The sequence below is a fragment of the Chrysemys picta genome, chromosome 1, assembly GCF_011386835.1.
Source record: "Chrysemys picta bellii isolate R12L10 chromosome 1, ASM1138683v2, whole genome shotgun sequence".
Taxonomy (NCBI): domain Eukaryota; kingdom Metazoa; phylum Chordata; order Testudines; family Emydidae; genus Chrysemys; species Chrysemys picta.
Genome location: NC_088791.1, coordinates 20,633,633 through 20,657,251, shown reverse-complemented (window position 1 = coordinate 20,657,251; position 23,619 = coordinate 20,633,633). Strand labels below are relative to the sequence as shown.

Below are 23,619 nucleotides of genomic sequence, written 5' to 3'. Positions count from 1 at the left end.
AGGAGCAGGGCCTGCTTTCACAGCACTGCTGCTGATCTGTGGAGTGGTGGCTCCATGTGAGCTTTATAATGTGGGCCCTTCCCTTTCCGTTCTTCTCAACGGGTGAGGAACGATTAGAACGGGGCAGAACTTTCATGAAGAGTCTTAAAATAAAACTCAACTGGTTTTGTTTCTCATCACAGACCCCAAACTCCTCCCAGCTTTTCTGGAAAGTTTGAGATACGGCTCCTCCTCAGTGATTTACGGATTTACACAAAAACCCCATGGGTTCAAGTTTTCACATGAAAACCTAGATAATAGCCCACCTTAACGGATTACTCTCTTTATAGTTAGTAGGGCAACACCCATTTTTTCATGTCTTCTGTGTATATATATCTTCCTACTGTATCTTCCACTGCATGCAGCCGATGAAGTGGGTTTTAGCCCACGAAAGCTTAGGCTCAAATAAATTTGTTAGTCTCTAAGGTGCCACCAGGACTCCTCGTTCTTTTTGGAGGAACTTGGTGATTTTGACTGAGCTTGCTGGCCAAGAGCCTGACTCTGCAATATGCCGAACATCCTCAGCATCCAGTTAAAGGCATCGAGGTCCTCAAAGAGCTGTTCAGGTGTAGGGGATTTCAAAAACTGTTCAGTGGTTATTTTAGGTGGGCAATGAATGCAAGATCAGTCCTCATCTGAGTAAATCAAGCCACCCAACTCATTGGGGCCACATGTAGCTGCAGGTAAGTTGCACATAGATACTTAGAACCAGATCCAAAACCCATTGTGCTCTTAATTCAGCCATTAAATACTACATGAAATGGATAGTTAACAGTCCTGGTCCATTCCTTAGGCTGATTTTAACTCTGAGCTAAAAAACTTGAAATTGCAGGGTTCTAGACTCCTGCAGACTGCAGGAAACCCTTTTTCTTGCATGAGAATATTGACATTATAGACTTAGGACCAAACTCTGCATCGACTGACACCCTCTGAAATCCCATTAGCCCTGACTATGCCCTCGCTCACGCCAGCGTAAACCATGAGTAGCTCCAATATACCCCTTGAAGATCTGCTGGTGTAAGAGCGATCAGAATCAGTGCTATTGCCTTCAATGTGGTAGCAAAGGCGGGAAGTCAGCAGAGAGTACAGCCATAGCATTCTGTGGAAAGGTGAAATCTTACAAAAGGCATTAAGATGTTTAAGTGCACCAGCTATGTTTGATCAAAACTAAAACACTGAAAAAGAAACAAAAAATTATATCAATCCTGGGATGAGAGCTTGCATCTCCCGGCACATCAAAAGGCATATTATTATTCAGTTTATAAATGCCCGGGAGGGAAAGACTTAGGATGCAAACTTTGATACACCTTTATCTCAAAAAGTGCTATATAATTCATCTAAAACAAATTCCAAGATGACAGTAATGTGCAATTTTATGTGTAATTTTCCAAAATATGTTTTCAGTTAGAATAGCTATTTACATAATTACATAAGGCTGGAAATCACTCAGCAATTCATCACTCATTCGTGACATCAGGATGACACTTTGTCAGTGATGCATTTGGCTGCAATTACTTAATTAAATGGTCATTTTGTAACAGCTTAATAATGGTGATGTCTGGTGACCAAATCCTGCTCACTTTACTCACATGGGCAGTCCCACAGAAATCAATGTGTGCTCCCCCTCTGTGGCCTGCTAGGTCTTATAGTGCCCAGACCAACTTGTATGTCAGGGTCCTATAGAATTTAACAGGGTTCTATAGAAATCAATATGATTCTATAATAACTGCTCTCAAGCCATATCAGATACAATAGAGAACTTTCTACAGGTTTTTGAACTATCCTATAGAAAGATCATTGTCTAATTCAATAGGATGGTTTAAAAAAGAAACCCATAGCAAGGTTATTACTCTTATTACATTCTATAGGATGTCTTAGAATTCTGTAGGACTTCTTCCTTTATGCCTATGGAGACATTATTAGGGACCAGTCCTTGCACTTATAAAAGTGCAAGGACTGCAATTGTGAGTGGTCGTTGCATGTGGGGTGGTGTATAGGGAACGTTACTTCTCTTGCACAGACTGCAGTGCGACCTGGGATCCCTCCATTTCAACAGCCTCAATGTTCCACTGTGCTTAAATTTGTGTGCTTATATATAACTATGGGAGGGGTTTGCGACAGCGCAGAACAGTGTCCTGGCTCTAGAATATATCTCTTACCTCTGATGGATGTCCGACTCTGATAAAAGTGCAGAGGGGATCAAAAGCTCCCGTACCACAGGCCAGGAGGTGTGTTCTGTTGTACCGGTGAAGGACACGGATGTAATTTGCACATTCGTCCTATTTTTAAAAGAAGAGGAGAAACTTAGTATTCAGGATAATTTGAAAACAACCCCACTTCCTCTGAGCCATGGGAATCTCTCTGCTTCCCTTGTCTAAGTACTTATGTGGATGGGCTAGGTATACTTAATCCTTCCTATGCTCAGGGGGGATGGATTACAAGACCTTTTGAAGTCCCTTCCAGCCCTGCATTTCTATGATTCTATAGTTCTTATCACTGCAATACCGGAGCACAAATCACAACCATTCATGAATACCTGTGAGATAGGGTATCCCCTTCTTACAGACAGAGAAACAAGGAGATTAAGTGATTTGCCCAATGTTATACGATAAATCTGCAGTCTCCATGGAACAGAATCCAGCTCTGCTCATTCCCAGGGTCCTAACTACGAGCCCATCCTTCCTTCCTCTAATATATGTGGTCCAAATCTATACTTATTTACATCTGTGTAATTTCAGTCATTTTATTGACTTTGCTGGAGTTACACTGTATTTATATTGGTGTAGCAGAGACCAGAATCAGGCTCAGGATAAATGGTAGATGGGCCGGGGGAAATGGCAGATCCAGCAAATTAGAAAAATAAACGTTGCTATATGTACTTCTAAGTAAACCTATTAAACCACATTTGTTATGTTCTTGTGAAAGGGTGTTTAGAGAACACACACACACACACACACACACACACACACACACACACACACACACACACACACTATATATGTCTGTCTTCAGAGAAGGTTATCTTTAACGTGTCCATTAGATCAATTATAGATCTGTAGATGTTTTACTCATTGATACTCTACTGAGTTAAGGAGCTGGAGTCACTATTACAGAATATGTTTCTTACCTCTGACTGATGTCCGACTGATAAAAATGCAGAGGGGAACTAAACGCCCTCTATCACAGGGCAGCTGAGTCCACAGTTGCCAATTTTCACACAGTAAATAAGCACCCTGACTTTCACAATACACCAAAAATCAAGCTATTCCCTTTTCAAAACAAGGCAAAAACAAGCCAATCCCTGAGAACCACAACACTCTATGTGACTACATCCCCCGGCGTACAGTCTGGGACTGTGGAGGGCCCGCTGTTCCACCCGACTCTCCCCCCCCCCACCCTCTTGCCCCCGCTTGCTGGGAGCCGATCAAAAAAAGAAGCAACAAGCTACAATAAGCAACAAACTACCAGCCAAAAACTAGCCAACAAGCAACTCACAAGCCAATTAAGCCAAAACCAAGCCCCGTTTCTATATTTGCATGTCTGCAGTCGACACACAGGATTTAAAGTAATAGAGTTTTATTTTGGCTTGAGCCAAATCAGTAAAGCATAGCCCAAGTTTAAGGTTGTGCACATGCTGTCAAGAACAAGGTTTCCCAATTCAATTGTCCTATTTAGTCTCTTACAAGGTTTCTGCAATGGTGTTTATGACCACAATACTTAATGTTTTACTGCTACAAGATGAACTGATAACCTCTTAAGAGCTTGTAAGAGGGTCTTTAGTGTTACAGTGTAAGAGGTGGTGAAGAAAAGTGTAGAATACCTAAATACTAAGATGGTTATTAAAACTTTTTACACATCTTATCATGTATAATATGCTTCGTTCAGAGCAAAGTGGAAAAGGTGGCAGCAAAGACAAAAAGCAGAGGCAGTAAAAGGAAAGGGGCCTAAGAATTTATTTTTAAGGACATTTTATAAAACGGTTTATCTTGCAGAAAGTGGTATTAGAAAACAAAAAAAGATGGCAAAGAAGGAGGACATAGGGAAGGTCTAAAATAAGCAATAGAGTAATGTGGTCACTTGAACCGGTTATGAAAACAATGAGAATAAAACGTAGAAAGTGTCTGGCATCTGTTCTGTCCCAGTTGAGGCTCTTGGACCACACCATCAATTGATCTTCAGCTGTTGAAGACTGAATAGACCAGGGGTCGGCAACGTTTGGCACGCGGCTCACCAGGGTAAGCACCCTGGCGGGCCGGGCCAGTTTTATTTACCTGCTGACGTGGCAGGTTCGGCCGATCGCGGCCCCCACTGGCTGCGGTTCCCCATCCTGGGCCAATGGGGGCGGCGAGAAGCTGCGGCCAGCACATCGCTCGCTCGCGCCACTTCCCGCCGCCCCCATTGGCCCGGGACGGTGAACCGCGGCCAGTGGGGGCCACGATCGGCCGAACCTGCCGCGTCAGCAGGTAAATAAAACTGGCCCGGCCCGCCAGGGTGCTTACCCTGGCGAGCCGCGTGCCAAACGTTGCCGACCCCTGGAATAGACCAATATTTTAGAGTTCCCTGTAATTACTAGCATTATATATCCTCATGATCCAACGCTCAATCTGATCTCCAGTTAGGATCAGGAATGATTTTTTATGTTGTTGGTGTTCTATGAGACAGTATTGCTAAATCTAACATCGTGACTCTCATGGTAGTTGATGTGTTTCTTAGGGTATGTCTACACTGCTCCGGGAGTGTGCTTCCCAGACCAGATAGACAGATACTCAAGCTAGCATGCTAAAAATAGGAATAAGGACATTGTGGCACAGACAGAGTGGCCTGGGCTAGCCACCTGAGTATGAACCCAAGAGGTAGGGTGGACTTGTACTCATGTGGCTAGCCCACGCTGCTGCCCCTCCCAAAATGTACACTTAGCTCTTTTTAGCATGCTAGCTCTTGTCTGTCACATTGTGGAGGGGGTGGTGATGGCTAAGTTAGTATCATAGAGGCCTAAAATTAAGAGGTTGTAGCACTCAAAATAGATGTTAATATGGAACTGGATGAGAGTTTCAGCATGTGGGACAGAAAGTAAGGAATGGATTGTTGTGGTGGGAAAAATGGCAAGATTTGGTTGAAATGGATTTGTGAGGATAAGAAAGTTCTGATTTCCTCAATCTTCCTGAGTAAATGAGATCTTGCATGAGAAAAAGAAGAAACAGAACTATCAACATCCGTTAGCAAATGGCTTTCACTCTGATGCCAATCGTATCACATCTCATGAACTAAGCGATGCCGGGCCTGGCCGTTACTAGGTGTGAAACCTCCAAAGAAAACCCATGTGTGGTAGTAGGAGCCAGTGTGTTCATTGCTCAGTTATTGCTTGGTCTTGAAAGCAGTTAAACCAGTGACTTAATGTGCTAACAATAGTCATGCTGTACATCCACACTGCAACGTTCAGAATTGGATCTGGATTTTGAACACTCAAAAATTAAAGGATGCTTTGATCCAAGTTTCTGGTTCAACCCCATCTCTAATTAAAAGGTAATTCATTTGCAATTAATGATACTTACAGCATCTCTTCCTTTAATTGTGCATTCTTCTGCCTGCCGGGGTGTACTGGGCCAATGTATCTGAAATAACACAAGATCATTCATGTGGGGATATAAATGTGTATAATTCACAGCCAATCCAGCTTTTCCTCTTTGGATTGGATTAAAAGATTCACCACTTTCAATGTACAGTTTTCATTGCTACAATCTATATAGTAATGTTTTATTATGTTTTGTAATATTCCAGTTTTCAGAACAGTTATTAAGCTAAATATTCAAATTTTTGCCAAAAGGTTTCTGACTATACAAGTTAACTATACAAGTCTATAAGGAGGCATTTAATTTCTCCTGCATTACAGCTGGCGGTCTTCTCCATCAGATAGTGGAGGAAACTCAATATTGGTTCTCTAAACTGAAGGGAAATCCATGCGCCAAAGCATTTTGTACTAATTCAGTACAACTGTGCCCACTTAATATCCAAAGACTTTAAACACTTTCCCATTGAACACCAATTTGAAAATCACTTGTTTCCTGCTCTAAACATCACTTAGGATAGAATTCAGCTCCCACTGAAGTAAATGAGAATTTAGCTATTAACCTCACTGAAGGCAGGATCAGCCGCTTAGTGTCAATTATTGCAAGCAAGGCCAAATGTCACAAGTGGCTTTTCAGTTAACCTATGCTATAGAATTTTGTTTCATTCCACTTTGTATGGATGAAAAATATGTGAAACAATGACCTTGGTGGACTAGCCTGATGATTTCACTTCTTAGCACTTTAAGAACTGAAAACAAATATGTCTCCACTTTGGGTGATACCATTTTCAGCTCAACGAAAATAAGATTTCTGCTTGGAAATTCAAAGATAAATAGTGGGAAGTGACTGCTGACATTAAGGTTTGTCCGTATTCCACTATAGGAAAAGGCTACTTTAAAAATATACTTTTCAAAGGAATAAGCATGTGGAATGGTAAGATTGCACTGATAGCTGGGCTAAACTCTCACCTGGTTTAACTCCACATAAAGCAACCACTCTGAGCAAATTCAGGCAGAGGAAATGTTTTAATCAGAGCTGGAACCATGCTTAGTGTCTCTGAACAACACCCTCACTTCTTCCAAAGTCTAGGTCAGTTTGGAGAACTGTTATGAGCTACAGATTCATGCAGTTTAAGGTCAGAAGATCGCATAGTTTGATCTCCTGTATATCACAAGCCAATTAAGTTTCATCCAATTACCTCTGTATTGAACCCAATAACTGGTGTTTGACTAAAACATACTGTCCAGAAAGGCAACCAGTCTTCAAACCTTGATTTGAAGACTTCAAGAGATGGAGACTCCACCACAATGATACGAATAATACATAACACCACACAAGCCTCCTCTCCTAAGATTTGCTAGATAATGATAGGTCTTGTGGGCTTTGTCTCAGGCCCCAAATGTGTGCAGAGCCAGATGCAAAAAGTGGTATCAAGGGGAATAAGAAATCCCAGGACAGTGAGGGTCATACGAGGGAGGCCTCACAAGGTATACAGAAGTATCTGAACATTTGTATGGTTTTGTGAACTAGTCCTGTGAACCTATTGACATGCACCTTCCACTTCTCAGATCACTGTTTCTCTTCCCCCCTCCAATCACTCCCCACCCTCCACAGAATACCACAGCTTTCTCCAGACAAGGTCCAGAACACTACAGTATCACCACTGGAAGCTGTAGTGTTCAGAATTATTTCTGTAGAATACACTAACAATTTTAACAATTTTATAAGTTATAAAACTGCTGTGTGTGATCTGTAGGTAAAACTCACTCCTGAAACCAGGGCCTCATTATGCTAGGTCTTATACATACCCATAAGAAGAGAAACACCTTATCCAGTGAGTTTCCAATCCAAATAGGTAAGACAGTCACAGGTAAGAGAAAGGAAGTATCATTATCCCCATTGTATAGATGGGGAACTGAGGTACAGAGAGATTAAATGACTTGCCTAAGGTCACATGGGAAGTCTACAGCCTGCTGGGGTTGAATCAAGGTCTCCTAATCCAATGCTTTAGCCACAAGACTGCTTCTTGACAGCTTGTTGTTGATTTTAATTGTACTGATTCTTAAAATGATGTAAAAGATGCCCAGGACAATATATGAAGATATTTTTAATGTTGTTAGAAAGAGAAATACATTCATACTTAGTCACCTACAGGTACAAATGTTCTCTACATTCTAAATTTGGTGGTGTTAGGGAATCAAACTCTGGGGAACAGAATAGATGTCTTTAAAATGTAGACTCCACAGAGTGCACACCTCAAATTCTCCACCAATTAAGTTATTTTAGATTTGCTGGATTATTTTGGCAGTCAATAAACACAAAAATCATTTTACATCTACCCAGTATTTTATTGCTTTTCTCAGAGGAGCTCCTAATGGACTCATCATAGCTGAATATTCTAAGGAATTCTTGGCTTGTTTTCTGACAGAGGGGATACACCTTTGATGAAAAGGGTTTTTGTTTTGTTTTGTTTTGTTTTTCTAGATAATCCCCATGTCTCAGATTTAAGGCTAGAGGTAATAAAAACTCTCTTCATATTCCATGTGGAGACATGGGGAACACTGCAACAAAATTTTTCAGCATGTTTTAAGGATACCAAAGACAAAAGGAGATTTATGAAATATGGTCCAGAGTCACCAGCTTTACAACATTTCCCTGCTGCTTCTGGAAACTTGTCTCTGTTACCAGAGATAGGACTGAAATAGATAAATTTGCCTTTCCTCTTTTTTCCCCCTTCTTCACAGTATCAGTTTGGAATGGTAATTATACTCTCTTTGGTTTATAACTGTGTCTTAGATTAATTCAATGAGTGTTTGCAACATGAAAGAAAAGTTCAAATGGCTAATTAATATACCATTAATTACAGCTTGATGAGGTCCTTAGGTAGAAATGCATGAACCGGATCACTCAAACTTCACTCTAAATTTCTAATGTGAAAAAGTCTGATGAAGTGCCTTCCGTCTACATCTTTGCTGATAAAATTGTTGGCCCTAGCAGCAGTCAAAGTCTCTCTACTCTGCCCTCTCGACTTTGGAGTGGATATCTGCAATGCACTCTAGGATAACCAACAGGAAAAGCCAAAGAGCTTATGAAAGTTGATTCTGAGGAGCCGAGCCCAATGAGGTCATGTTTCCAAATATATTCAGTCAGGCTGAACATTTATTCCAATTTCTGATCTTTTGCATATTATTAAAAAAAATGCCACTAATCTGATATTCTCTGTGCGTAGGCCTCCCAACGGAGGGTGGAGTTTCAGTGTAAATGGCTCATCTTTCTTTTAAAGTCACTGGAATGAGAGCCTGAAGAGTGTGGCCAGATGGGACAAGATGGTTAAGATGGTTGGACAGAAGCATAAGATGTTCTATGCTGTCATCTCTTCTTATGCTGATTTATTCTTAATTGAAAGATTGGTTACTTTATAGAAACAGACACTTCTTAAATGTTTTTGTATCCCTGGATACTATTCTCATCACAGGACATGAGCAATTTCTACCAAATGCAAGGGCAGTGAACGCCCATCTTACAGTGGAAGAGTAAGGCCCTGTATGTATCACTGTGCTTTGTGGAGTCCCAACATTTAATTTCCTACATAGCCACATTAATACACTTGTCTTCTGAGTATTTGCGTCAGCTGCTCATTGTCTAAGGGTTGGTACACGGTGGAAATCAGTTAAAGATATTTTTCTAACTGTGTTTTATTTATTTATTTTGAAGTGAATTTGATGCTGCTGAAAAGGGCCAGATTTAAAAATCCTTTATCCACAGAGCAGGCAAGCACAGTGTGTACTGTGGACCTGTCCTTACACTGCTCTGTCAATGTGCTGCCAATCTCAGCCTCAGGGGTCAGAAAGCAGTTCAGTCTCCATCCCCATTCATTGGAGGCCTCTCCACTTAGGCTGCCACGTAGACTATAAGCAATGATTTTGTAACGTGCAAACCTCTCCAGTAGAAACCAGCAAGTCTTCTCCCATAAACCATTGAACTGGCTACAAATGATACTAACTTTCAGCCACTGCTCACCTAGATTGGCTTTGACCCAGTGACTTAAAGGGACACAGTCAACTTGAAATCTAGGCCCCTTCCAATTTGTGTACTTCTATGGTTTTTTTAATGCTTTCCCTTCCCGCCATTGCTGTGGGAAAGACTATGTGAGGGAAACAGTTCAATCAATTGTAAATAAAATGCTGTCAAATGCACAAAATAAACAAGATGAAATAGTGTGAGAAGTATTTATTTCCATCAATCTTTTGCAGGTCAAGTGATCATGGGTATTAATTTAGTTAAAAAAAAAAAGAAGAGAAATTTCCCTTTGGTGTCCCTTTAAACGTGAAAACATCAACTATCCCATTTCCAGTCACCTGAGCCATCCAAGTCCCCCAGCCCTAGGAAGTTATTCTCATGCAGAATCACATGCCATGCACTATTTTATGTTACCGCACCTCTCTGTAGTTCTCGCTGACTCGGTCCAAGCTGAGAGAATACACAAGATCCCTTCCTCCCACAAACAGTCGCTCTTGATATTCATCCAGCAGCATTGTGTGAAGACCAAGGTATCCAGATGGGCTATGAAAGACTGATGTCCTGTTTAAATCCCAGAGCTCTGAAATACAACCAGTGTGCATGATCAATACCCAACAACTTAGTTTCACGACTTCGTTTTCATGTTTTTTCTAGGGAATGAGGTAAAAGGTTTTTGGGACATTAAGATATTCTTAATCTTACAAATGCCTAGCAAGAGAGAGACACAGAACACCTGGGAACAATTTTCAAAACTGTCCAAATGTCCTGGAGACCTGGAAGTGGATTTGTACATTGTAATCTTTATGCTCAATCTATCATGTGACAGAAAAAACAAAATGCTTCCTCTTTAGTGTTTCAGAAAAGGGAAACAACTCTTTAGAACATTAACTGCAAATGAGAAAAGGAGGCTGAATCAATGGAAAGTCATTGCCAAAAATTCAGACTCTGGTGGATAAATTCTCCCAGTCTTTGCTTCCCCCGCCAAGCTGCATGTCTGTTAAGCCCCCAATGATAAGTAAGTATATTCTCAGTCACTTCAAATAACATTGCTTCCTTTCATCCCTTTCATACGTTTTTTTTTTCTATTGAAGGCCCAACTCAGCTCCCATTGAATTCAATGGAAATGTTGCCACTGAAATCAATGAGAGTAGCACACATCCTGTACCCTGTATGCCCACATTTTCAAAGGCAATTAGGGATTTGGAGTAGCTGCCACATGGCGAGTTGACCTTTCAGGAGGGCTGAGGCTCACTTGCACCCTGTCCCAGGCTCATCCTCCCTCCCCCCTGCTGAAGGGAATAAGTCCAGGGGTCAGATGATAGAAGCTTGGTGACTCCCGGCACACCTGCATTGCAAAAAACAAAAAAACCCACCCGTGGCCGTGAGTCCCAGAGCCCTGGTCAACTGACTCGAGGCACAAGGGTCTCACGCGATGAGGTTAAAAATAGCAATGTAGACATTCCCACTTGGGCCTGAAACCCAGTGAAGGGAGAGGGTTTCAGATCCCAGGTTCCAGCCCAAGCAGGAACATCTACACTGCTGTGTTTAGCCCCATAGCATGAACCTGAGTCAGTTGACTCAGGCTCTGAGACCCTCTGCTGCAGGTTTTTTGTTTGCCTGTTTTTTTCAGTATTGAATACCCTCGGTACCAGGTCTGCTGGGTTAAAGGGCAGCCTGAATTCAGGGAGAGAAGGGAGCAGAGAGGCCCTTCTTAGATCCCAGGCAGATGGCCTAGGGAGTGTAATCCTGCAAGGAGCAGGCCAGAAAGGCTGAAAGCAAAAGGGAGCAGAGAGACTTGTTTTAATGCCCAGAAAGAGCGCCTTGGAAATGACACCTTTAGAGAGCAGCTCAGGCTCCTTCTGGGGACCCAGCATTAGGGAAAGGGACCTGTTTATCAGTGAACATTGTGCTGAACTGGTTTATTTTGAAGAAGTAAAACTCAAGCCTGAAAAAAGCGACTAAAATCCTGATGCTGGACAATTAAGCTACAGCACACTAAAGCCACATTACTTGTGGGCATCCACATGGGGGTTAACACACTTTAACGTATGTGCATTAACTTAACATCTTTAGTTAATTGGTTGTAACTTCCCTGTGTAGAAGAGCCTTTTCATCACTGCTAGTATTATATTAAGATTAGAAGTGGGATATTTTGGTGGTGAAATGTCAGAAAATCTGCGCTGCATTGTACCTGTTCTGCATGGTCAGAAAATTTCTCTCTCCAAATGAAATCTTTCAGAAGCATTTAATATATATATATGTTTGTATTTATATAAGAAACGGGATCAAACCAGAACTGCAAATACAATTTTTGTCTCAAACAACACTTCCTGCTTTTCCTTTTCAATGATAAAAACCCTATATATTCTATTTTTGACTCAGCCTTGGGGTGAGAAAAATGGAATTGTAAAGTTCTGTTTATACACTGGTCAGAAGACGATCCAGAGATATCTTTGTAACACTCCCCTGGTTTACCTGCACCTTGTCCTGGGAGCAAAATTCTCATAACAGAGACAATATTGCGCTTGACAGATATGCCTCTTGGTTAGGTCTGCAAGAAATCAGAGTGGACTTGTTTTCAAATGTGAGTGCCGAAATAGGATGAGCAATCTACATTTGGGCATTTAAATCGACAGACTTGTACATAAAACTCAGTCATGCCAGGTGCGTCCTCATCTCCCATTGAGATGTTGAGAGAGTTTAGCATCTTTGAGATCAGGCTGGGGAGGAGGAAAATATATGCACCTCCTATAACACTAATCTGGATGTCTAACTATGAGAGGTTTGTCCTATATAGGCATCCATATTTAAAAATTAGTATCCCTGGGCCAAATTAATTCCTGGTGTAACATTATTGACTTTATTGAACAGCACTAGGAACATTTGTTCCCGGTGTCTAAATGTGTTTATAGTGAACATCCAGAAGACACGTATGCTCCTCCATTCTCACTGATTAAAACAGCCCTAAAGCAATAATGGAGAGTGCAAAAGGTGAGTTTGCAAAAACTTTGTGAAACACGCTGGGGGAAACTGGTGTGACGTCAATAGGGACTGTGTGAGTGTAAATGATAGCAAAAATTTCATCCATAACCTTGTATTGTAGATGGACCACAGACTGGTGGCTCAACACTAGGTAATACTTAGCCAATTAGCAGAACCTCCAATTTGGTGGCTGGACCTGCTCTATTTGAGATTTCAATCAGGCTCCTTGTGTTGTATATGCAAAAGCTACTACATACCATGTGAGCTAAAGAGAAGCTTCCCCCCTTGATAAGCCAGTATAGATGCCAGAGCTAAAAGGCTTTTTTCCATAACCTACACCTCACATGGATCTATAGAAATTTAAAAGATACCCCATTTAGAGAGGAAGGACTGTTTCAGGAGGCCGTAATGTTTAGTGTTTAGCACAGAGGACTGGAAAGGCCAGTTTGCTTCCATTCCCATCCTTAGGCAAGTCACAACCTCAATGTATCTCAGTTTAACTAGCTGTAAGATTAGTAGAATGCTACTTAGCTATTTCAGGCAGTGTAATTAGCTCCTTGAAATCTTTATCTTATAAATACAAAGCATCATTACTGCAGGGACAGAATTTCTCTGCTTCCTCTGGGCACACAAAGAAATGGTTGTTTCAATATTTACACATTCCTAAATTGACTCTGTCAGTTCACTTACCAATCAAAGGCTTAGAGCAACTATAGGCTCTTAGAATATATTTCATAAAAGAACTACAGTATCTGAAATTGAACAAAACTTCCCAGTTCCGTGCTCACTATTTTCCATGCCCTGTCCAATTCTGCAGGTCTGTCCTCTGCCTTCCAGACACACATTGGCAGATATTCAAGGCAATCTCACTTGCCAAGTTCTTTCTTATAACAAGCACACTTTTTATGAACTGATTCGGATTATTCTCCCTTCTATGTGAGGATAATGAAAAATGATGAGATGTGCTGGGCTTCCTGCAGCTCTCTTCTTTCTTGGACAGGACACTGTTGGCTATTTGCAGAGCCATACCAGGCTGTATTCACTATGGCTAATTTCTGCCCTGTTTTAATGCTCGTTTCCCAAATAGTGTCTATCCTTCCAAACTTCCGAGGATTGTGCTAGAGCAAATATCTCTCCTCCTAGAAGAATGAACTTGGGAACTATTTGATTATGACATCTCCAGTTTTTAAATTAAATTAAAACCCTTTTTTTTTCTTTCAGCAAAATATGCTTAGTGTTCTAAATACAGAAAGCTTCTTAAAGGTGGTGATTTTTGAGTGCATAGCCAACAACATGCTGCTGCCTAGACTAATCATTTACCCTGACAACCCAACTCTCAAAAGCCAACTCTTCCCTCCTCCCCCTCCCCCCCCCCCCCCACCCAGTGCAGACCCTCTATATAGGCTTCTGTTCATAAATACTGATTGTTCCATATTCCGGTTTGTACTTTGTTAAGGAGGGTGACAAAGCTACACAGGCGCATGGCTTTGTGTAGCATTATATCACTACCACACAAGTCTATCGCTCACCTCTTTTGCCTTCTCAAAAAAATCTTCAGTGCCCTCTTTAAATTTTTGCAGAAATACAATCTTACCTCCCACATTACTTAATTCTGCAGCGCATTCTTCCAGTGAAGATGCTTTCCAGATGTGGGACATTGACAAATGATTCTGACATGCTGAACAAGCAGAGTATGCAAGGTGACCCTCTCAGGCCTGCTTCATAACAAGAGGTAGCACTTAGGGTTGCCATGTGTCTCAAACAATAATGTAATCGATTCTCTAATGTAATCTGTGATGTCCATGTAATGTGAGCAGAAATCGGAATGACATTTTATTTCTTTAACTATCAGTTTAGCTGTGGACTACAAATATTATAGCAAGCCAGCTTTGGCAAGAACCTGGCAAATCACAAAGGAGTGTTAATTAATTCAGATTTTTGCTACCAGTGAATTCCAAAATCTGCTCACTCCTCTTGCCAAAAAGAGATGTATGAAAAGAAGAGAAACCAAGACAGAGAGATATAGAAAGATCCTGAGAGACTTGTAACACAAATGATTACAGGATAAATCAAAAAGTCCTTCTGGATAAGACTCATTAGACAACCTTCAAATTTGAGGACAACCATCTACTAGTGGTTTTAAGAATAAAGTTCAGCCTGTCCTCAAGCCTATAAAAGTCAGTTTAGTTTCTCTGGACATGCCATTCTTCCTGATTGGATGGTAACAGTAAAACCAGCCTTCATCCTCAACCCATCAGTACTTTAGAGAAAATGATTATACACAGGAACTAGTAATCCATCACCAAAATAAAAATATCATTTTACAAGTGCTTGGATCAGTCTGACAAGGTTGGGACCCTTATCTGGCAATATTCCATATAAAATTGATAACAGGAGGCACAGTTCTTTCTCCCTGGGAAACAAGAAATCTTTGCCACTGAACATGAGCCAGTACACTAGTAATGTCATTCTGCCTCCCTGACCTACCCATAATCTTCAAAGCAATCCTGCTTTTAAACACTGCAGATGAACACTTGAAGCTGCATCTCAATGATATTTATTGGGCTCAGAATAGCTACACTGTTGCCTAAAGAGCATATCAAAGGGGGAAAAGATCCTTCATTTCTTCCCCAACCCCTACGCTTTCACCTTGACCCATTGTACTAAAAAGGCAGAATGAATCACACCAAAAAAAGAGATAACTTATGAAGTCGCAGATAGTGGTAATGCTGAAAGTTACCACTCTGTTTTTCTATACACAAAAAGAATCCATATACTTTTTAGTCTGCGATACTTAAATTTTCAGTTAATGTGAAAAATAGAAGTAAAAGTCATTGTGAGAGAGTGCAGTGAGGAACTCTGCTATAATATGCAGCCACTTTAACCCACAATATGGCAGCCGGGCCGACTCCTCAGAAATTTGATAGAGCAATAAACAGAAAGCAATATCCTAATAGCTGCAAGAAACATTGTCTTCCGCTACATTCAGTAACTGGGATGATATAAGCTCACTTTCATAGCATCAAGGATTTAGCTCTTCCAATTTATGAATGCTAATCAGGAATTAATAGTCAGCTAATATGCAAAATGGGGAAAAAATTTCACCTTTCAACTACCTTTTATAAACACGGTGTGTGTGTGTGTGTAATCCTGCCCCACTGAAGTCAGTGTGTGTTTTGTCTATGACTTCAATGGAGCTAGGATTTCCCCTAGATCTGTTATGACCAATACAGCTAAAGACAGTAACAAACTAAAGGACTTGAGTCAACTGTGAACATTCACTCTTCCTGGTTATCACAGCACTACAACATTCAAATGTCCTAGCAGAAACAGTCACTACATTGGCTGTCACATCAGATACTTGTAAACCTACAGTCCTTGTAGACTAAAAGGAGGCACATGACACAATCTCTTCTTTTTAACAGCAGATGATCCTGGCTAAGAAGCTCCATTTGGAGAATGTATTTGTCCCAGTCAAAAGGGATAGATCATTGATGTCCATGGATGATTCTTCCCATGGAGGAATCAACTTTCTTCTAGACACTTCTTTGGAATTTGTGGATTTGAACATGAAGCCTGCAGTCAGAGTACAACAAACGTCAGAGGGAAAAATAAATCCCACAAACACAACTCTAAATACAGATCTTCCCGTATTTGTCTGTACAAACCACATTCCATAAAAATCTCAGAAATTAAATAAGGTGCTTATTGTACTTTTGGATGGTCTCAGTGCCTTATGAAGCACAGAACTTTCTCCTTATCTTTTTACAATATTGGACAAGATTATTACTGGTGGGATGTAACAGACTGCTGGGTACATTTTGGGTTTTTCCCCCTCTAAATTTGGTTTAGTTGCAAAATATTCAATAGAATTCAAATCTTTAAAAACATGAGATGCATTTACATAGTTAAGCTTGTTAGATTGTGCTCTGATCTCATTAAGTAGCTGTTTGTGCTTAAAATTAATCTTTCACTTTTTTTCTATCTTCTAAGTATTTAGTTTATGTTTCTTAGTGATTGTAGATCATATTCAGCAGGTGGCACTGTGACTGATCTATTTTTATGTCTTATGCAATGGAAACATAAAACATTACAAATCTGCCAAGATCTATAGTATGGATACTACATCTACCCCTACAGAAACCAAAGCGTATACTCATGTAGAATTCTGGAGTAAAGTTCCCCTTCATAGCTTTCCACAGTGAAGCTGTAGCTCCCATTAAAAATAACAACATAAAACCATTAAACAGGCTGTAAACATAGAGATTTTAAAATTTAATCAAAGGAATATATGCCAGTCCAATAAATATTCTCTAGTCTTCAATTTTATTTCTTTCGTTTTTGAAGAGAAATTCAATGTTGATATTTTGCTACTTAACATCAACTCACTGTAATGATGGAAACTTAATTAAAAAAAGGGGGTGAGGGTGAGAGGCTCTTTTCAAAACAGTGGAAAGCATTTTCACTATCTGTTTTTTCAATGGATTATAGTGACACGGAAATAATGCATGTTTTAAACAAGTGACAGTATAACACATTTGGGATAAATTTTTGACATGCACCCATGCTCCTCCTCACTTTATTTATTATTATAGTTAGATTGTCTTGTGTGACCATACTGATGTTTTAGAATGATAAAACAGTATGCTGGAAAAAAGATCAAATATGATCTCTTTCAATGTACAGAATGGAAGGCGTTGGTCTGATTCTGATCGCCTTGGTTCTGGTGCAAATCAGGAGTAATTACACTGAAGTAAACTGAGTTACACTGGTGCAGAACTGGTGTAAGTGAGGCTAGAGCCACACCGTGATCGTAACAAAAAATAAGGAAAACCAGGAGCAAAGATATGTTTTGTCAAACTATTCGTACAACATGCAAATCACATGGTTCCACTTTGATACTGTCAGTGAAATGTTTGTGAAAGAGCAAAAACTTGGAAATTGGGTACCTAACTGAGTAGGTGGATAGATACAGCAGGTGAAATGATGTAATATAAAACAAAAATATAGTCATCCTGGGGGAAATCGTGGCCCACAGAATTGGGAGTTTTGCCAGTGATTTCAGTGGGGCTAGGATCTCCCATCCCTTACCCCCCGATCTTGGTAATTTAAAAGGAAGAAAAATGACAAGTGTGTATATTGAAACAAGATAAATCACCATTATATATGCAGCTGGTTGGGCATAGGGCAGATCCTTAGCTGTTATAAATCAGTACAAGTCCATTGAGCTCACCAGCTTTTAAGCCTGCCCTATAGCTTTATATTTCATTGTCCAGAGCAGTGGTTCTCAACTAGGGTTGTCAACTTTCTACTTGCATAAAACTGAACACCCTCACCATGCTCCTGCCCGCCTCACCCCGCCTCCAAGGCCCCGCCAATGCCCTGCCCCTTCTCTGCCCCCGCTCACTCCATCCCCCCTCCCTTTGTCGGTCGCTCTCCCCACCCTCACTCGCTCATTTTCACTGGACTGGCTCAGGGGGTTGGGGTGCGGGAGGGGGTGAGGGCTCCGGCTGGGGATGCGGGCTCCAGGGTGGGGCCTGAAATGAGTAGTTCAGAGTGCGGGAGGGGGCTCCAGGCTGAGGCAATGGGTTGGGATGCGAGAGGGGGTGAGGGCTCTGGCTGCGGGTGCGGGCTCTGGGCTGGGGCCAGGGATGAGGGATTTAGGGTGCAGGACGGTGCTCCGGGCTAGGACTGAGGGGTTTGGAGGGTGGGAGGGGGATCAGCGCTGGAGCAGTGGCTTGGGGGACTGGAGCAGGGTGTTTGGGCGTGGGGGGTTGGGGGGTTCAAGGGTGCAGGCTCCACGAGGCGCTTACTTCAATCAGCTCCTGGAAGCAGCGGTATGTCCCCTGTCCAGCTCCTACACGGAGGTGCAGCCAGGAGGCTCTGTGTGCTGCCCCGTCTGCAGGTGCTGCCCCTGCAGCTCCCATTGACCAGCTGCTAATTGTGGAGTCCCCTTCTGCCCCTACGTATAGGAGCTAGAGGGGGGACATGCTGGCTGCTTCCTGGGAGCCACGCGGTATTGAGGCTAGCAGAGAGCCTGCCAGCCCTGCTGCGCACCGCCGCCAACCGCACAGTCAATGGCCTGGTCAGTGGTGCTGACCAGAGCCTCCAGGATCCCTTTTCAACCAGGTGTTCTGGATGAAAACTGGACACCTGGCCACCCTATTCTGTACCGGGGTTGGGGGCCCTCTGGGGGGCCACAAGCAGGTTTCTGGGGGTCTGCCAAGCAGGGCCGGCATTAGATTTGCTGGGGCCCAGGGCAGAAAGCTGAAGCCCCACCAAATGGGGCTGAAACCCAGGGCCCTGAGACCCACCACCCAGGGCGGAAGCCGAAGCCTAAGCAACTTACCTGTTCCAAGCAATGCCACCTCTTGTGTGGGGTCGCAGTGCCACTCAGGTTGGCCTGATCATCCCTCTGTCATGGAGGAGGGGCCACTGGGCCAAACCTGAGTGGCACTGTGACCCCGCGTGCCAGGTCACAGCTTGATATGGGTGCCCTCTCAAAGAGTGGCCAAGGGCAAACTGTCCCCACTTCACCTAAGCTCTTCTTTCTCTCTCCTTACTCAGGAAAATTCCACACTGACTTCAATATTTAATGATACTTATCTCTTTTGTAAAACACTTTCAGATGTACGGATGACAAACATTATATGACATCTAGGTATTTATTTATTATTAGTATTATTATTATTAGTAGTAGTAGTAGGACTTTTCCCTGAGCAAAAAGTGCAAAATAGGGAGTTAAATACCATTAGTTCCTCCATGGTTATTCCGAAATAGAGTTTCAATACACATATAAAAGTGAAAATATTAGTATTTTATTGTTACACTCTGGTGGAGTACAACCTGAAATAGTCCTGGAGAACATTATCTAACTGTCCTATCAAGGGAAAGCCAATTTTGTTATTTATAAATATTATATGGCACTGTTTTCTATTGAGTGAATCTCCTAAAAATAAGTTAAAATGTCTTAAATTATATTTAATTTCTTAATAGTTTAACAGATGAAAGAGAAGATTTATAAATCTCTGTGTTTTAGAAGGTACATATGGTTCAAATAAGTACAGCACTTTTGTGATCAAACACAGATCGGCCTCTTGAGGTCTTGATTTATTAAGGTGTACCACTCACTACATGCTTATTACCAATCAAGCAGTGGTAGAATTCTTCCTATGGAGAAATCCAGTGTTTTGACAGGAAGAGAATCCGGTGCTTTCATTTAAAATAAAGATGCCAAATAAGTTAGTGTTTTATGCTATTCAAAATGACTGTTAAATTGAATTTCCTTTGAAAGGATGGATAAAAATAATCTATCCCAAGTGATTTTCATGGGGCATACACTCTTCGACAGGATGGCATGTGATTGACAGCCTGAGCAAGGATATCTGGAACCATCAACATGATAAAAAACAGAAGGAAAGAGAAAAGAGGCATTGTCGGGAAAGCAAAAAAAGAGGGAAAACTGAGAAGTAAAGAAATAAAAGATTAAAGGAAATTTTCAGCTTAGCTTTTCTGCCAAATCAATTACTCACAGCAGATGCAGAGTCTGATATAATATTCCACAGGTGAGTTAAAAAAATCCTTCTACAGCACAAACCCCAAGTAAAGCTAAGTGCTCATAAGACTGAGCACAATATCTGTAAATATAAAGTAAATAAATGGCACCATGTGCAATCAATATTATGTTGCCCCTGGAATCTGCTCTTCCTAATTCAACAAAAAAACTGTGTTCGAATGATCTGGTTTAGAGTAACATGAAATAGGCCAGAACTCAGCTGCTGCAAATAATTGACTTCAATGGAGCTACACTGATTTTTACCAACTGCGGTTTGGCCCCATGTTTTCATCTCTTTGGCTACCCTTTCTGGCTTGATCCTGTTTTCCTGACACACCCAGAACTCCTATGCATTTTAATGGGAATCTGGGTGCCCAAGAAATACATAAATCAAGGCTTGTTTCTTAGGTCCAATTAAATTAGATAGTTTTCCATGTTAAATAAAGCCAGATGAAGGTGCTTACATCATGCAGTATTTTAAGGAAGATTCTATATCAAGGTACATTTAAATACAGACTAAAGGTATACGCCGATATAGAATAAGAGTTTGTAATCATGAATCTCTTTTTAAAGCCATCATAAGAAAAGTATTATATAGCAAACACTTTCCTTAAGAAACCATTTCTTGTCTGATTTGTTTTCCCAGATTTTCCCTATATAGACCTAATTTTCTGCAACGCATTAGGAAAGTTAAATATGTTGGGAGAGAGAGAGAAAAAACCCTTTATGTGAATAACTAGGGACAACTTTGAAGCCTTTCAAAATGTCAATAATACTATGCAAATATTAGCAGTCAAGAGAACTGAGACATTTAAAATACTTCTGCCATTTGACTTTGACACCGCAGATCTTGACAAAGTTAATGTTAGCTAAAGTAACTGGAGAAGGTATGTCAACATTAGGCAGCTATTACTGGTCATATAACAATTATGAATTATCTAAAGCACTGCACAGGTACCCTGAGCCTTCACAGATGATTACACACATTTTTATACACACATTTTCTATTCCTCTGTTTCATGTGTGCACGGAAAAATAGGGAACAAAGGCTACAATTTGTTCAAAGTATGCCTAGCCATGCTTTAGTTGCTGAAGGGTCAAATACAGTTAAAAATAGTTTGGGCTCCCTTACACAATTTTTAAGGGTTCATCCCGATGCTGGGCTTCCACTACTAGCCTTCAGTGTAATCATCATAATAAATTTGGGGTAAGATTTTTCTAAAACATCTAAGAGATTTAAACAAGTCCCATTGCATTTCAATGGAATTTGTGTTCCTAAATCCCTTAAATGCTTTTGAACTCACCCCGCCCCAAAACCAATAAAATGAAAGGCCCTCTAGTCTACACAGAAACATGTAATCTAAATTACAAGTACATGTTTGTATACCCTCATCCCATCTGATAGTAACCATAGAGAAAGAAAGAGAAACACAGTTTCAGAATTACCCTGTCCTGTTTAATTTCACAGTCTGTGTATAAACACCGTGCACTTTCAGTGTTCCTTCAATACTTCCCTCTTTATTGTGTCTGTACACAAAGGCATCTTTGTTTTAAAATATTTGTGTTTTATTTTAACAGCAGAGATGCAATGATTTTCTTTCAGAGTAGCAGCCGTGTTAGTCTGTATCTGCAAAAAGAACAGGCGTACTTGTGGCACCTTAGAGACTAACAAATTTATTAGAGCATAAGCTTTCGTGGACTACAGCCCACTTCTTCGGATGCATATAGAGTGGAACATATATTGAGGAGTATATATACACACATACAGAGAGCATGAACAGGTGGGAGTTGTCTTACCAACTCTGAGAGGCCAATTAAGAGAAAAAAACTTTTGAAGTGATAATCAAGCTAGCCCAGTACAGACAGTTTGATAAGAAGTGTGAGAATACTTACAAGGGGAGATAGATTCAATGTTTGTAATGGCTCAGCCATTCCCAGTCCTGTAAATGATTTTCTTGGATCACTATGCCTTCTGTTGTTACAGATGTGTTGTATCCACCAAGCAAAGTATTAACAACTACACAGAACTTTATTTACAGTGGAAGTCTTTTTTCCAAGCTTCACATGCAGCATCTAAACACCACAAGATGACTTTCGGCTAGGTAGAGCATGAAATATTTACTTGGGTGGCCTTTAAAATAATAATTTCTCATAAGGACTCTTGTTTTACATCCCACAGTGGCAACAGAAACAGAGCAGCAGCATTGCAGCTTCATTATTATCATTTATATTGCAGTAGTGCCTAGAGGCCCGCAACTATTCAACTTTGGTGAGGCCTCATCTGGAGTACTGTGTCCAGTTTTGGGCCCCACACTACAAGAAGGGTGTGGAAAAATTGGAAAGAGTCCAGCGGAGGGCAACAAAAATGATTACGGGGCTGGAGCACATGACTTATGAGGAGAGGCTGAGGGAACTGGGATTGTTTAGTCTGCAGAAGAGAGGAATGAGGGGGGATTTGATAGCTGCTTTCAACTACCTGAAGGGGGGGTTCCTAAGAGGATGGATCTAGACTGTTCTCAGCGGTACCAGATGACAGAACAAGGAGCAATGGTCTCAAGTTGCAGTGGGGGAGGTTTAGGTTGGATATTAGGAAAAACTTTTTCACTAGGAGGGTGGTGAAGCACTGGAATGGGTTACCTAGGGAGGTGGTGGAATCTCCTTCCTTAGAGGTTTTTAAGGTCAGGCTTAACAAAGCCCAGGCTGGGATGATTTAGTTGGGGATTGGTCCTGCTTTGAGCAGGGGGTTGGACTAGATGACCTCCTGAGGTCTCTTCCAACCCTAATCTTCTATGATTCTATGAACTAAGGTCTGGTCAGATTCCACTGTGCTAGGTGCTGCACAAATATAGTAAGGGACAATCCCTTGGAGTGTTTACAATCTGAATAGAGGAGATGGAAAGAAAGTGGAGGAAAAGAAGTGTTGTCTCCATTATCTAGATGGGGCAGTGACGCACAGAGAGAAAAAGGGTCTGATGCAAAGATCACTGAAGTCAATGGAGTCTTTCCATTATCTTCAATGGGCTATGGATCAGGTCAAAAGTAACTTGCCCACGATCACTCCGGAAATCTGTGGAAGAGTAGGGAATTGGAACCCACCCCAAGTTTCTGTTCAGTGTCTTAACAACAAGACCAACTACTTGCTATCAGAACTTGCTTTTAAGCAAACACTCACAGCTTGTTATGCAGTCAGTACATTCAAAACATTCTTCAAAGTTCTAGAGATCTTACTGGTTGTAGTGCTATTCTCCCATGTTAAAAATAGGGAATATGTCTGAAAGCATAACTATCTCTAAAACCAGAATCAACTTTTGAAATGTGCCCGCTGTACCACTACAGATTTCTGAGCGGTAGCCGTGTAATTTCCCCTCTGTTGATATTCACACCTTCCTGTCAACTGTTGGGAATGGGCCACATCCATCCTAATTGAATTGGCCTCGTTAGCACTGACCCCCCCCC

The 23,619-nt window shown here is 41.2% G+C and overlaps 1 protein-coding gene across 1 annotated transcript in view; it reads right to left on the bottom strand.

The window, feature by feature from the left end:
- Positions 1–23,619, bottom strand: part of SEMA3E (semaphorin 3E) — a 215,836-nt gene that overhangs the window by 93,320 nt on the left and 98,897 nt on the right. Inside the window, exons 2-4 of the mRNA XM_005304506.4 lie at positions 10,046–10,206; positions 5,592–5,651; positions 2,199–2,318 (exon numbers count right to left, since the gene is read on the bottom strand). Coding sequence (XP_005304563.2) covers positions 2,199–2,318; positions 5,592–5,651; positions 10,046–10,206 — 341 coding nt within the window. The remainder of the gene's footprint in view (positions 1–2,198; positions 2,319–5,591; positions 5,652–10,045; positions 10,207–23,619) is intronic.